Consider the following 16,191-nt stretch of genomic DNA (forward strand, 5'->3'; position numbering starts at 1 on the left):
AACCTGGGATTTTTCTGTTCAGCTTGTTTGATGTTCAGGGACCTGTCTTCACAAAGCAATCCTACAGAAACACTGGAGGAACCCGGGAGTCGGGGTGTTTGCTGGGACCGGGCAGGAGTTAATATCAGACAGGAACTCTCCAGATTAATTCAATCTGAGTGAAACACTCACTCACTGAGAGTGAAACCTAACAGCCCTGAGCTGCAGGGTGTACAACAGGGAACTGAGGTTTAAACATGGGCCACTGTTTCTCACTCACTGAGACTGTCAAAGAGACATACAGTCATAGAGTCATGGAGACATTGCTGCTCAGAAGGAAGACATTCGGCCCATCCAGTCCATACTGCCTGCCTGTAGAATAATCCAGTCAGTCCCATTCTCCTGCTCTATGCCTGCAACTTTTTTTCCCACAGGCGCCCACCCAATTTCCATTTGAAATCATTCACCATCTCCGTTTCCACGATGCCCATCGGAATCAAGATCCAGGTGATAACCCAGAAAGTAACAATGTTCTTCCAGACTTCCCCCCTGCACATCTTGTCTTAAATTTTAAATCTGTGTCTCCTAATCCTTCTACTCTCAGCTAATGGGAACTGCCTTCCTTTGTCTACCTGATCTAAACAATCTTGTACACCTCTCTCAGACCTCCCCTCAATCTCGGCTGCTTCAAGGAGAGCAGCTCTGGATTCCGCAAACAAACTTTGCAGCTATAACCCCTCATGCCTGGAGCTATTCTAGTAAATCTCCTTTGCACCGTCTCAACGACTCTCACATTCTTCCAAAAGTGTGGTGACCAGAAATGGACACAATATTCTAGTTGCTGCCTAACCAGAGCTTTATAGATGTTAAACATAACGTTCCTGCTTGTATGCTCAGTACCTCTGTTGATGAAACCAATGATTCCATCTGCTTTCCAAACTACTCCCTCAAAATCTCGTGTCACCTACAAAGATCTAAAGGTCCCTCTGACCTTTGCACAATTTTTAGAACTGGACCTTATAGTTTATACTGCCTCTCTTCTGTTAAAATACAGCATTTTTCCTGAGTGTGGGATTAATAATATGTCTCTGTTACAATATCATTGCAATCTGAGACTGCAGCTTCTGCCTCTCCACGAGAATCTTTCTGTGTAAAACCAGAGCTTACAAGGATTTCTGCAACTGATGCATTGTCTGTGTCTCACCGCCCTCACTCACTCTGTCTCTATCAATCCCTCCACCCCCTCTCTTTTGAACTCCACATGAAGGCGGGATAGTGTTGTTTAGTGGCTGAGTGCACACAATCTGTGTCTTCAAATGATCAAAAAATAAATCTGCTTCTGAACAAGACCATAATTTAAACCAGTTACGGGTTAACCCAGGCACAGCTGTGATTGGCTGCAGCCTCCTGAATCTGGGGAACAGACACTGTGAGCAGCTCCGGTCTCAGAGGGTTGAACAGTTACTGAGCTGGGAAACTACAACTAATCCCCGTGAATCCACAGCACAGGCCGAGAGGAGAGGAAAGCCTGTCCTGGGAGCTGTAAATCTGAGCCACAGTTTGTCCTGTCAATGTGCAGATGTGAACATTGTATCTGCGAGAGTGTGTTAAAGGGGCGGGCGGGTTAGACTAATGTCTCTGTGTTTGTGTGTTCGGCCTCAGCGACAAATTTCCGAGTCCTTCTTGTGTAAAATCACAAGATTTCCCTGTAATTGGATCGCGATGCTCCCCTGCTCAGCCCTGAAGAGAGAATTTAAGGCAAAGTTTTCGTTAATTTCAAGATTTCAGTGGAAACACAGCGAAGAAGTCAGCGCTCGGCTGAGAGGGCGCGATCAAAGCAGCAAAGAAACGGGTTTAAATCGAAATTTCTGCCTTTAATTCGGATGGAACTTTCTCGACAACAAAGATTCGGATTTTGTTAACAGAAGGAAGCGAGTGTGGGAATCTGAAATGTCCAATTTGAAGTGGAATTGGGGAGTTTATGAGGAGAGAGAAACACAGAGAGGCTGGAGGAGCCGGGAGCTGACAGCAGGTTGTCTCTGCCCCGTCCGCTCTCTGTCTTTAAGTTGCTCTGAGCCGCAACCACTGGTTTCATTTCTGATCCAGTTCTGACTGTCAGAGAGATTTTCCACACAGTTTCGGATATGACTGATACTGCAGCCGCCGAAACGGCTCCTCTAGCCGCTGCCGCTCAAGTCAAACCTCCCAAGAAGAAGAAGGCGGCTTCCCGATCGAAGGCAGCCGGTCCCAAGTTAGGCGAACAGATCCTCCAGATTGTGGCGGGTTGCAGCGATCGCAAGGGGATGTCCCTGGCCGCGATAAAGAAAGCTTTGTCTGGCAGCAGTGTCGATGTGGGGAAGCTCGGCTCCCAGATCAGGCTAAGTATCAGGAGGAAGGTGGAGAGCGGCTCCCTGGTGCAGGTAAAGGGACAGGGCGCCTCCGGCTCCTTCAAAATCCCTAAGAAGGAATCCCAGGGGAAAGTGGGAAAGAAGGAGAAGAAACCAACAGCCAAGAAATCTTTAGTGAAGAAACCAGCGGCCAAGAAGGTGAAAACAAAAAAACCAGCAGCTAAGAAATCTCCAGCCAAGAAAGTAACAGCCAAGAAATCCCCAGCGAAGAAAGCAACAGTCAAGAAAACAAGCAGCAAGAAGGCGGCAACTCCAAAAAAGGCGGTGAAGAAAGCAGCGCTGAAGAAAAAATCTCCCGCCAAGAAGGTGACGGGCGGAAAGGTTTTAAAAAAAGTGGATAAATCGTCGAAGGCCAAGCCCAAAGTGAAAGCAGCAAAGGCTAAGAAAGCAGCGCCAGGAAAGAAATGAAACCAGCCGAGCAAATTGTAAACCTCTGAACACAAAGGCTCTTCTCAGAGCCGCCCACGTCTCTCAGGAAAGAGCTGATCCCCGAATCAAATGTCCCTGTCCCGGCGCTGGGAGCAGGTTTCACACTGAAGTGATTTATATTAAATTGAAAATTCCCGGTATCTCACTGACATGCACTATACCCAGCCCCTCCCCCAATCTGCAATAAAACAGCGGGGTCCGTGCACCATTGTAACTGGGGATTTGTTCAGCTGCTCTGTCAGTTTCTGCACGTTCCCTTTTCACAGATTCAAGGTGAGAGTGTGTAAGACAGTTACCCGGGCGGAGTAACCCCGCGTTACAACTCAAAGCCCAACACATGAGTTTGTCTAATTCAGCTTGAGTGAGGTGTCGGTAAACTGCTCAACCCGTCTGGAGGGGAGGTGTGTGGGGATAGAACAGAAGCTGGGAGTGAAGTGGAAACAGGCGGATTTGACGGGGTATAGTGTTTGTACTTGGGCTGGAATATTACAGAATTTTATTTGTAAAGGTCTGCAATTAAAAGCTGCGGGTTTCTAGAACCGTTGAACATGAAGCTCCAATCGATAAGTTTTGTGCCGAGCGCTGTGTTAACTTCCATTGTCGACAATTAAATAAAATGTCGTTTCGACAGGCAGGGGGTGGAGCTGGATTATCATAGACATTCCTCTGTTCTGTCTGTCATTTAGTCTCCTCCCCGTCCCGCCTCTCACTCTATGCTCCTTTCTCAGTCAGGTCGGGGCGGGCTCTATAAAGGAGGAACCGAAACAGCTCATCTCTCATATTCAGCAGCGATCTGAGTGAAGAATCATCATGTCTGGCAGAGGGAAAGGAGGCAAAGGACTGGGGAAAGGCGGAGCAAAGCGGCACCGCAAAGTGCTTCGTGATAATATCCAGGGCATCACCAAACCAGCAATCCGCCGCCTGGCTCGCCGTGGCGGTGTCAAGCGGATCTCGGGTTTGATCTATGAGGAGACTCGCGGGGTGCTGAAGGTTTTCCTGGAGAATGTGATCAGGGATGCGGTCACCTACACTGAACACGCCAAGCGCAAGACGGTCACTGCCATGGATGTGGTGTACGCTCTGAAACGCCAGGGCCGCACTCTCTATGGATTCGGCGGCTGAACAACTCGACTCTCTCTACCAAACACAACAACAAAGGCTCTTTTAAGAGCCACCCACCGCCTCACAGAGAGAGCAGAAACCTGGGAACGGGAGCTGGGATGCGCTTTGATCTGGAATGTTAGTGCCTGATTTGTTCTGGACGGGAATGTACTGAGAATCTTTTTAATGGTTTATTTACCCGGATGGCCCATTCTGCACTGACACTGAAAGGCCTCTCCACTGCCTCATATTTTCGATAGGTTTTGTTTTAAATGAATAATTAGTCAGGTAGTAATGACAGGATCTGGCGGTTCCTCTGACACCAGCCGTTCAATCCGTCAGTGGATTTGAGGTTACAATCATATCAGGATCAGGCGAGGCAGGCTTGATGGGCTGAGTGGCCTCCTCCTGCTCCTAATCCAAATATTCGCACGTATGTTCCTGTAGACTTAGACTGGGAATAACGGAAATTCGAGCCGCTCTTTATCGGCATGAACAGCCCAGAATGAGGGCAATGGGAAGGGGTCTGATGCCCCCAGCACCGTTTCTATTTTATTTCCCATTCCATTCCTCGAAGTGAGCGGCGATTTCGAGGGTTAGTTGTGCTGTAGGGAGCAATGGACAGTCCTTCAATTTTTGCCTCGGAAATTCAGCACTGACTTTACACAGTTCAAACAACAGACTGGTGTTTCTGTCTAAAAATGAGCAGATTCACCAGGATGATACCTGGTTTAAAAATTGCCGGGACAGATCACATGAACTGGAATTTCATTGGGGTTAGGAAATAGCGAGTGAGAGTGAAAAATTGTATTTTAATTTACAAAAAAGGGAAGAACGAAGCATATTCTCGAGACGGGAATCGGCTGCAAACAATTGGCGGAATTTTTGAAATGGCCAATTAAAAACAACTCGACCAATGGGGACCTGAGTTGCCAGGGATTAATTCATTGGTTAGATTTTGGATAAAACTGCCTGGGCGTATGGCTGCAGCCAATTATTGTTCGGGGCGGTTCCTCACAGAGTTTAAAAAGGCGGATTGTAGAGCGGACTGCATTAATAGTTCTTGTATCTCAGCCTGTTGTGAATCTGTTCAGGAAATGGCCAGGACCAAGCAGACAGCGCGCAAATCGACCGGAGGGAAAGCTCCCCGCAAACAGCTGGCTACCAAAGCGGCCCGGAAGAGCGCTCCAGCCACGGGCGGAGTGAAAAAGCCTCATCGCTACAGACCCGGCACTGTGGCTCTGAGGGAGATCCGCCGCTACCAGAAATCCACCGAGCTGCTCATCCGCAAACTGCCCTTCCAGCGCCTGGTGCGAGAGATCGCTCAGGACTTCAAGACAGACCTGCGCTTCCAGAGCTCGGCCGTCATGGCCCTGCAGGAAGCCAGCGAGGCTTACCTGGTGGGGCTCTTTGAGGACACCAACCTGTGCGCCATCCACGCCAAGCGAGTCACCATCATGCCCAAAGACATCCAGCTGGCCCGCCGCATCCGCGGGGAACGCGCCTAAAACCCGGCTTCAGCACCAAGTACAACAAAGGCTCTTTTAAGAGCCACTAAATCGACAAATGAAAGAGCTGCGATCTCCTGTTAAACACTCCAGCACTTAAACAACTCGAAGATAAAATTTATTCTCCCTTGCACCGGTTTATTTGTCTTGTCGACATAGCGGTTGTAGAATTGAGAGAATACAGATGATGCAGTTATCAATTGCAGCTCAGGTTATGTCTGCGAATATTTTAGGCCAAGGATTTTTTTCCAACGAATTGCGGCACAGGGTGAGGTACGGTTTGTAAGTCAATACTCATTGTTATTATAAGGTTACACTATGAACATGAAGCGATTGTCCGAGAGTAACCCTCCAGTGCGCAGATATTTTTGATGGTTGTTTTTAGTCAGTTATACAGCAAATAAACAGGCCGCTCTTGTCCGTGCCGGACTGACTATCCTTGATTAATCCTTGCCTCTCCAAGTGGAAATTAATTGTGTCCCTCAGAATCTTTTTCATAAGTTTCCCTACCACTGATGTTAAGACTGACTGGCCTATAGTTCTTTGGTTTATCCCTAGCCCCCTTTTTGAATAATGGAAACCATTAGCTGTCCTCCAGTCCTTTCACCTCTCCTGTGGTCAAAGATTTGAAAATTAATAACAGGGTGCCTGCAATCTCCTCCCTTGCCTTCCACAGCAGCCTGGGAAAATCTCATCTGCCCGTATAGGAAGGATGTTGTTGCACTAGAGAGGTCATAGCGTTATACAGCACAGAAACAGGCCCATCGTAACCGTGCCGATCATCAAGCACCTATCTATTCTAATTCTATTCTCCAGCACTTAGCCCGTAGTACTTTTAGTTATGTCGTTTCGAGGGCTCAACTAAATACTTCTCAAACGTTGTGCGAGTTCTTCCTTCGCCATTATTGGTCCAGAATCACTTACAAATTTGGTCCGGCCGCGGACAGACAATAGTTCACCCTTTCACAGACTCTGTGAGTGGCTCTGAAAAGAGCCTTTGGGTTATTAGATTAAAGAATGGCCGCTTCACTTGGTCTTCGAGCCCGCAGCGGCGCTGGTTTTCTTGGGCAGAAGCACGGCCTGGATGTTAGGTAGCACCCCGCCCTGAGCGATGGTCACCCCTCCCAGCAGCTTGTTGAGCTCCTCGTCGTTGCGGACGGCCAGCTGCAGGTGTCTGGGGATGATGCGGGTCTTCTTGTTGTCCCGGGCCGCGTTACCAGCCAGCTCGAGGATTTCAGCCGTCAGATACTCGAGCACAGCAGCCAGATAGACCGGGGCTCCGGCACCCACACGCTCAGCATAGTTGCCCTTTCTCAGGAGCCTGTGAACACGGCCCACCGGGAACTGCAGTCCAGCCCGGGAGGAGCGAGACTTGGCCTTGGAGCGAACTTTACCGCCGGTCTTTCCTCTTCCAGACATTTCCACAACCTCACAAACAATTCGGCAAAAAAATGAACAATTTCTCCAGCGTTTACTGTTCTTATAAACTGAAAACTCGTCTCATTGGTCTCTGTTCAATCCACTTATTTGCCTATATTCTTCACCAATCAGATAAATGGAAGCAGAAAAGGGCGGGATTTGCAAATAACCGTCAGAACCAGAAAAATGTCCATTTTAAAAAGCCCGCCAATTTCACTGCGGGAAAGAAGCGGATTAAAGTAAATGTCGTCTTTGGTCTGAGATTTCAAATCCCTTCTCTTTATTTGGTTTTATTCAGCTCGTGTCATCGCCAATCGCAGGCGCGGGTTTTATCATTTTGTTTAAATGTGGTTCATTCTCCTGTCGCTTTCTAACTGTCCCGGGAGGGAATCAATCCCGGGTCACCGCTTTCCCAGGAGTGAAACATTCCGTTCAGACTTCTCGGCCTCTTGGCTAAGATCAAGTGTAGTGTTGCAGGGGCAACACCATGGTCCTGCCATGGCAAGGTCGGGATGGAAGGGCGAAAACCAATCGCAATCCGAATTCATACCGTGGGTTACCTATCACCGTCCGAGTCACGGTGAACCACAGCGACGAAGGAGGATCACCTATGGATCGGGGCTTCTTCACCAGGAGGATCCTGTTGAAGGCGTGCGGCTTCCAAGCTACGGAGATCTTCACCCTGCACGACTCCCGCAAAGGTGGTTATTTCGACGTCACGTTCAAGCAAGTGGCAGACTGCGTCCGGCTCCTGAGGGTGTTCGAGGAGAAGAGAGACCTGCCGGAGATGAAGATCCTGACGGCGGAGCCGCACTTTTCTCTGCCGTTGCAACGGGAACGTGAGGTGATGGTGCATGTGTACAACCCCTTCGTCCCTGTCGCCGACGTGGTCACCTTCCTCACCAGGTACTTCGATAAGGTGGGGAGCGGCACTGAGATTCGAGACGACTTGGGGATCTGGACAGGCAAACGCCTGTTTAAGGTCACGCTAAAGACCGATGGTAAGGGAGCCATTTTCCACCCTCCTTCCAGTTTCGCAATCGGGGGAAACCGTGGCTACCTGGTCTACGCTGGGCAACCCAAGCATTGCCGCTCATGCGGCAAGGCTGGTCATGTGGCGGCCAACTGCAGCGCCTCCCTCTGCAAGATCTGCAAACAGGAAGGGCACCAGACAAAAGACTGCAAACAGGCCAAGTGCTGCAACCTGTGTGGCGAGGCAAGTCACCTCTACAGGACCTGCCCCAAACGCTGCCGTACTTACGCACAGGCAGCCAAAGCCGACCACGGGGAAGCAGAAGAAATGTTCCGTGTCACTCCAACCACCAAGGCCCCCAGGGAGCTCAACGGGACAAAGGAGGACACAGAGAGAGACAAGGTGGAGAAAGAGATTGAGGCAACAGAGAGCCAATCAACAGCACCACCCCCTGAACCTTCCAGTCCTCAGGACAGCGAATCAATGGAGGAGGAGGCAGCAGTGGAAAAGCAGCAGGGGGAGTGGCGGACGGTGAAGAACAAGAAAAGTAAGAGGGAGCGAAGAAGAAGCAAAGGCGTTTCCCAGAGAAGCGGCAAGAGGCGTCTCCCATCCGACACGGATGACAAGGGCAGCAGCTCTTCGGATGAGGAAGTGCCAGAGCGGCACCGACAGAAGAGGCGGCAAAGCTCCAGGGCGTTGGAGGACGAGACACCCGAGCTCCAGAAAATTGGAGACAACAAGGAGACCAACGCACCCCAACTTTGCCTGCAACCTGAGGAGGCCAGTGCACCACAGCCCCTGGAATCTGGGAGCAGTGAGGCAATCATCGCACCCCAGCTCCAGGAAGCCGGGAACAGCAACCCCCCAGAGGGGGTGAGTTTTGGAGAAGCTTCTCCAGCAAAGGTCATCTCAAAATCCGCTCACTACGTGAACCTCCAGATGCCACTGGAGCAGAACACGGCCAAGGAGATCTACCTCAGCCCATCCAAAGTGAAGGAATTTGAGCTCACTACGGGTATGAAGGAGCAGACTAAAGGTCTGGGACTCTCAGAGACAGTGGGTTTGGTAGGAGAATAAATGCTTTAATATGGGTTTAAAGATTGTATCCATAAATGTGCGTAGCATTAAATCTACTACGCGATGTGTTGCGACCTTGGACTACCTAGCCAAGGTCAAAGCTGACCTGTTGTTTCTGCAGGAGTGTGCGATACCGCACCTCAGCTCCTACAGGCAATGGTCACGATGGTGGTCCCACGGGCCATCGATCTGGTCGGGCGGAAACGACTCTCGTTCCTCCGGCCTGGGTATTCTGCTGCGGGGAGGCAACTTCACCGTCTCCGAGGTCAAGGAGGTGGTGGGCGGGCGACTCCTGGTAGCAGACGTAATGTACAAGAACGCTCCACTCCGGTTAATTAACGTGTACGGCCCGGCACAAGGGGCTGAGCGGCTGGAGGTTTTTCAGCAGCTCCCACTGCTGCTGGCGACCTCCAGGCCGGTCATTCTGGGCGGGGACTTCAACTGCATCATCGATGCGGCTGGACGATCCGGCAGGGCCGGAAGCAGATTGGACGCTACGTCCAGATCCCTGATGGAAACAGTTAAGGATGCCAAGCTGCACGACGTCTTCAGCAACCCTGCAGACGGAGCGCAGCGTAGATACACCTGGTCGCGGCCAGACGGGTCCATTCGTTCCAGGATAGACTTCCTGTTTGTGTCCCGCGCATTCACAGTCAGATCCACCGAGGTCAAGCCGGTGTTCTTCTCTGACCACTGCCTCCTACTGGCGGACTGCCACTTGGAGGAAGACCTGAGGGTGGGCAGGGGGGCATGGAAGCTAAATGTGCAACTGCTGACCCCAGAGAACATTGAGGAGCTCAAGAGGGATTACAAAGGTTGGAGAACCGTGAAACCCCTCTTTGAGTCCCTGACACACTGGTGGGAAGTGATCAAGGGAAGCATCAAGAGGTTTTTCATCCTCAAAGGCACCCAGAAAGCTAGGAAGGAACAGAGGGAAATGTCCCGACTCCAGGAAAAGATGCAGAATCTGCTCCGGCTGCGGTCGATGGGGGTCGATGTCAAGGAGGAGCTCCAAGAGGTGAAGGGCCAGCAAGCCTCGCACTTTGCCTCGGAGGCCTCCAAGATCATCTTCCGTTCCAGAGTCCGCTCCGTGGAGCAGGATGAGACGTGCTCACGTTTCTTCTTCCAAAAGGTACACAGAGAGCGCTCTGTGATCAGCAGCCTGAAGGAAGAAGACGGCTCAGTAAAGTCATCACGGTCCGACATTCTGAGGATCAGCAAATCCTTTTATGCCGGACTGTATGACGTGAAGCCCACGGACAGCACGGCCTCCCAGTCCTTCCTGTCCTCTATCACGGAGGTCCTAGACCACAGTACTCGGGAGAGCCTAGACAAACCGCTAACCCCTGACGAACTGACTAAGGCCCTCGAGTCCTTCGAGAAGAGTAAAACCCCCGGAAGCGACGGCCTGCCGGCGGAGTTGTATTCGGCTCTGTGGGACTTGATCGGCCCAGACCTGCTAGAAGTGTACGAGAGTATGCTCCTGGCCGGCAGCATGTCAGAATCCATGAGGAAAGGCATCATCACCCTCATCTACAAGCACAAGGGGGAAAGGGAGGAAATTAGAAATTGGCGACCCATTTCACTGTTGAATATGGACTATAAGATTCTGTCCAAGGTCATTGCCAACCGGGTCAAATCCGCTCTGGAATTGGTGATTCACCCTGACCAGACCTGCTCTGTGCCAGGCAGGAAGATCTCTGACAGCCTGGCGCTGCTCAGGGATACGATTGCCTATGTACAGGACAGGGGTGTGGATACCTGCCTCATCAGCTTGGATCAGGAGAAGGCCTTTGACAGAATATCGCACACCTACATGGGGGATGTGCTCTCCAAAATGGGGTTTGGGGAGGGAATTCGAAATTGGATCCAACTGCTCTACACTAACATCAGTAGCGCAGTCTCAATCAATGGGTGGGAAACAGATAGCTTTCCGATTAAATCTGGAGTCAGGCAGGGCTGCCCTCTCTCGCCTGTCCTTTTTGTGTGCTGCATAGAACCCTTTGCCGAGTCCATCAGGAAGGATCCGGGCATAAGAGGAGTGACGATCCCAGGCAGTGGAGGCACTCAGGTAAAAGCCTCCCTGTACATGGACGACGTCGCCGTCTTCTGCTCGGATCCGCTGTCGGTGCGCAGACTGATGCACGTCTGCGACCAGTTCGAACTGGCCTCGGGAGCCAAGGTAAATCGTGGGAAGAGCGAGGCCATGTTCTTTGGGAAGTGGGCTGACCGATCCTTTGTCCCCTTCACTGTCAGGGCTGACGGCCTGAAGGTGCTGGGGATATGGTTCGGAGGGACCGGGGCATGCGTTAGAAACTGGAAGGAGCGAGTGGCTATGGTGAAAAGGAAACTGGGCATGTGGGAGCGACGCTCCCTCTCCATTGCGGGTAAGAACCTGGTCATCAGGTGTGAGGTACTCTCGCTGTTGCTGTACGTGGCGCAGGTCTGGCCCATTCCACACTCCTGCGCGATGGCGATCACTCGAGCCATCTTCCGCTTTATCTGGAGGTCGAAAATGGATCGTGTCTGCAGGGACGCGATGTACAAGCCTCTAGATAAAGGGGGAAAAAACGTGCCCAACATCGCCCTCATACTGATGGCCACCTTTGTGTGCGGCTGCATCAAGCGGTGCGTAGACCCTCAGTACGCAAACACCAAGTGTCACTACGTGCTGAGGTTCTACCTGTCCCCGGTGTTGCGAAGGATGGGTCTGGCCACGCTGCCGCGGAACGCTCCAAGTAGTTGGACCGTGCCGTACCACCTGTCCCTGGTGGAAAAATTTATGCAGAAAAACACCTTTGACCACAAGTCCATCAGGCAGTGGTCAGCACGTAACGTCCTAGAGGCCCTGAGGGATAAGGAGAGGGTGGACCCTGTGGGATGGTTCCCCGAGCAGACTGTCAAAGTCATTTGGCAGAATGCCTCATCGCCAGAACTTTCCAACAAGCACCAAGACGTAGCTTGGCTGGTGGTGAGAAAGGCCCTCCCCGTCAGATCCTTCCTACACGCCAGGAGTCTCACCCCCTCTGCACGATGCCCTCGAGGTGGCTGTGGTGGGGAAGAGACCGTTGTCCACCTCCTTGTGGATTGTGCCTTTGCAAAGAAAGTCTGGAGAGAGATGCAGTGGTTGCTGTCGAGGTTCATCCCGAGCAGTTCTGTGACACAGGACTCTGTGCTCTACGGGCTGTTCCCAGGGACACACACCGAGACAAACATCAACTGCAGCTGGAGGATCATCAACTCGGTGAAAGACGCGCTTTGGTCTGCCCGAAACTTGTTGGTCTTCCAGCACAAAGATTTGTCCCCGACCGATTGTTGCGGACTGGCACAATCCAAAGTCCAGGACTACGTGCTGAGGGACGCACTAAAGCTTGGGGCAGCTGCCGCAAAGGCGCAATGGGGAAGGGTCGCTGTCTAAGACCTTTCTACCACAGCGCACCGAGAGACTGGGAACTGTTTAGAGCCCCTCGGGCTGTACAGATCAAAATGAAAGGCTGTAAATGACTGTAATATTGTTTGTACTGATGCACCTGGTGATACATTTTGTAAAAGTTTAACCTGGATTGTACCCTTGTAATGTTGTTTTTGAAATGGTTTTGAATGTGATTGAAGATTTTTATGAATAAAGTATATTTTTACAATAAAAAAAAAAAAATTCCGTTCAGACTTCACTCTGAACCGAACACCCTTCGCTGTAAAGAGGGAGCTGATCGAGTCCTCAGACTGTTCTTATTCCGCTCTGTAATAATCCCACTCCGGCTGTTACCCTGCGGAAAATTAATAAAATGACTCAGTAACTGTTTCAGGAATTGGGGGAAGGGACAATTAAAGTTGAAAACAGCAGCTAATGAGGCCACTTAAAGGCTGTGATAACAGAATAACCGCTTTCAGCACAAAGCGAAGGCCGATCAGCTAATTAAAGGGTTAGTGTCTGGGTTACAGGACAGGAGACACTAACAGCAGTGGAAGTTATTTTATATTATAATAATCCAGTAGGAAGATGTCGGGTGCAGCTCGTTAGTAGAGATTGTGAGTGGCTCTTAAAAGAGCCTTTGTGTTGTGAATGTGTTTTTCAGTCCGTTCGGGGGTTTTACTTGGAGCTGGTGTACTTGGTCACCGCCTTTGTCCCTTCCGACACGGCGTGCTTGGCCAGTTCCCCGGGCAGCAGCAGGCGCACGGCGGTCTGGATCTCCCGGGAGCTGATGGTGCTGCGCTTGTTGTAATGGGCCAGGCGGGAAGCCTCACCCGCGATGCGCTCGAAAATATCGCTCACGAACGAGTTCATGATGCTCATGGCCTTAGAGGAGATGCCGGTGTCGGGATGAACCTGCTTCATCACTTTGTAGATGTAGATGGAGTAACTCTCCTTCCTCGACTTTCGCCGCTTCTTGCCGCCCTTTCCTGACGGCTTATTCACCGCTTTCTTGGCGCCCTTCTTAGCAACTGGTTTCTTCTTCTCTTCAACCATCTTCAATCTCAATTTCGGACACAGAAATAAACCAAACCCCTTCCGTCCGCTCATTAAATAGACAGTCTGACAGATATATGCTAATGAGGAATGAGAAAACAACAATTCTTATTGGACATTTTTAAAAGAAAACAAGTTCTTAATTTGTGATTTTTTTGATTGGATAGAGAAATCGACCAATCATATTTAGCTTTCTCCACCAATCATAGGCCTCCTTACTGCAATCAGGAAATACTTTTTACAAAGACCCTCTCCAGGCGGAATTTCTCAGTGTGTAAAGATACACCAGGAAATGTCGCCTGGCAGTCGGTGCGAGGGACTGTACGGTAATGTGGGGTTCCCTCAGGAATTGTGAGGCTTTGGTAAAGTCTGTGATTGTGGGATTTATTCACTCCCTGATTCTGTGTGTGAGAGTGGGGTTCCTTCACTGTTTGGAAGGCCGTGGTACAGTGTGCGAGGGCTGGATTTCTTCTGTGTCTGTGACTTGATGGGACCATGTCTCAGTGTTGGATTCACTTGATATCCTGAGGCTCATTGTGCATCTGTCCGTTATTGGTGCATGTAAGTGAAATTATTGGCTCCTTGGGACTATAAGACAGTGCGGAATTAAATCAGCATGTGTTTCTCTCGGCCACGAAAAGTATTGGATTTATTCTGTACATGTCAATCTCTGTAACTGTATGTGAATGAGATTCTTTATTTGTCAGTCCCTGTCATTGTAGGTCAGAGTTGTATTGATTCTATGTCTTTCAGCCTGTGGTACTATCTCTGAGTCTGAACTTCTCATTCACTGTCAATATCTGATACTGTGTGTGAATGTGAGATTAACTCTGTACCTGTCAACATCCTTTGCTGAATGGGAGTGTGAAATTCAGTCTGTATCGGTCAGTCTCTGGTACTGATTCAAAGTGTGTAATTCATTCTCAATAGGTCCATCTCTTGCAATTTTTGACAGAAGTAACCCCACTGTCACATTCGGCACCAAAGACTGACAATGTAGAATTTGCCTCAATGGATAGTATTGGTATGAGTGGGATCAATTCTCTCTCAATCAGTGGTACTTTATGGAAGCTTGCAAATCATTTTGTTTCTGATGGACTCTGGTACCCTGTGTAAGCGTTGAAGCCATTTTCTAACTCAGTGCCTGATGCTTTGCAGAAATGAAGGATTCATTTTGTCCCTATCAGTTTTTGGCTGTAAGATTTTTCTGTGTTTCTTGGTCTGTGGTACTGTGTGAATGTCAGATTCATTCTGTATCTCTACATCTCTGGGACCAGTGATTACTAACTCTCTAGATGTTTGCAGAATTGGGTCTACCTGAAAATTTCTCCACTTCAGCGTTAAGTTCACATTTTCATATCAGATTGACAATCTTTTTAAAAAATATTTAGCAATCTTTATACACATAAATGTTTAAAAAGTCAGACTTGTCAACTGCTCTTTAGACCTGTAATTATCTCACCTTGTGTTGTGAGTGAGGAGATTCCCCACTGGGTCGTGCAAAACAGGAATCTGGCTGGAAATTAATTTCAATGCCTGGAAATCAGGTAGAATACAAGTCTGAATTTCTGATTTACATCCTTAGTAGATCAGGCTTCTCGCTGGGAGAGTGAATTTGAAAAGTGGTGTTTAAAACCAAACAAACCAAGGTAGATCCTTCCTCATTTGCTGAGGCAAATCCAATGAAAGCAGTTATACTGCAGTAGGAGAATTTTGGGATAGGTACCAGACACAGCTCAGGGCAACTAAACCTGCTATCAGGGAGTGTAAAGGGTAATGGAGAAGGGGATGGCAGATACATGAATCCCAATATAGAGTTATCCATGTTGCAGTTGAAACCTCATCAGTAATCAGCACTGGCTTAGAATAGCTGGGCCTATTAACCTCGGGAAAGGATGGATGTCGAATGGATATGACCGCTGTCCATAAATAGAATCAATTGTGTGCATGTGAATAGATAAGTTGAGCTCACTGCACAAAGAAAAATAGAAAAAGAACAAAAGGAAAATTAAACAGGCCTGCGGGGAAGAATATCTGAGCAGCTGAGCTGCTCTTGCAGAGAGCTGGCACAGATACGATGGGCTGAGTGGCCTCCCTCTGCTGTAACAATTGCGAGATTTTAATCTATGTAGCATGAGTGTAAGCCTGACTTATGTTTAATATAAAATGTGTTTCAACTGGAGTTAATAGCTGTGGGTATTAATCAGTTATTATGTCAGAGTTTTGGATTAAAATTCCATCTCTGTCAACACAACCCTGAATGTCTGTATATCACACAATCTGATACATCATCTAGCTTGTAGACACTCTGAGGTTGGGGGAGTGGTATGTAATGCATAGTTCAGTCTGTAGTATGGGTACAATATTGGGATTCATGCAAGATCTTACAAGTGGGTACTGTTTGTCTGATCTCTTTGTCATTTAATGTGTATTTAAGGTTCTCCTTTTGTTTTGGTAACACAGGGCCTTGCAATCTGAGGGGGGTGTAATTTTGCTCAGCAATTTGCAAAGATCCCACACAGGAGTTTATTACACAAAATTAGAACATGTGATTGGGGATCAAACATTAGCATGGATCAAGGATTAGTAAATGGACAGAAAACAGTGTCGGAATAAACAGGAATTTTCGGATTGGCAGGCTCTAACTTACTCTTGATAAAACACAGCCATCAGTTACTTACAACATATATTGATGATTTAGTTGGGTACTGAATGGAACATATTCAAGTTTGTTGATGATACAAAATTGGTGGAAAATTAATCTGTGAGGACACAAAAAACCTGCTAAGGCATTTAGACAGGTTGTCTGAGTTGTCAAGAACATGGCAG

At 49.1% G+C, this 16,191-nt stretch overlaps 2 protein-coding genes across 2 annotated transcripts in view; both read right to left on the reverse strand.

Annotated features, from left to right (window-relative positions):
* The window catches only part of LOC144670280 (histone H2B 1.1-like), a 495,251-nt gene that overhangs the window by 150,209 nt on the left and 328,851 nt on the right, over positions 1–16,191 (reverse strand). The window lies entirely within an intron of this gene.
* LOC144670277 (histone H2B type 1-M-like) lies at positions 12,980–13,362 on the reverse strand. Its single transcript, XM_078532765.1, has one exon. The coding sequence runs from the start codon at positions 13,360–13,362 to the stop codon at positions 12,985–12,987; it is 378 nt and encodes a 125-aa protein (XP_078388891.1). The 3' UTR covers positions 12,980–12,984.

This window comes from Cetorhinus maximus, chromosome 31 (assembly GCF_964194155.1).
Source record: "Cetorhinus maximus chromosome 31, sCetMax3.hap1.1, whole genome shotgun sequence".
In the NCBI taxonomy this organism is placed as follows: Eukaryota; Metazoa; Chordata; class Chondrichthyes; order Lamniformes; family Cetorhinidae; genus Cetorhinus; species Cetorhinus maximus.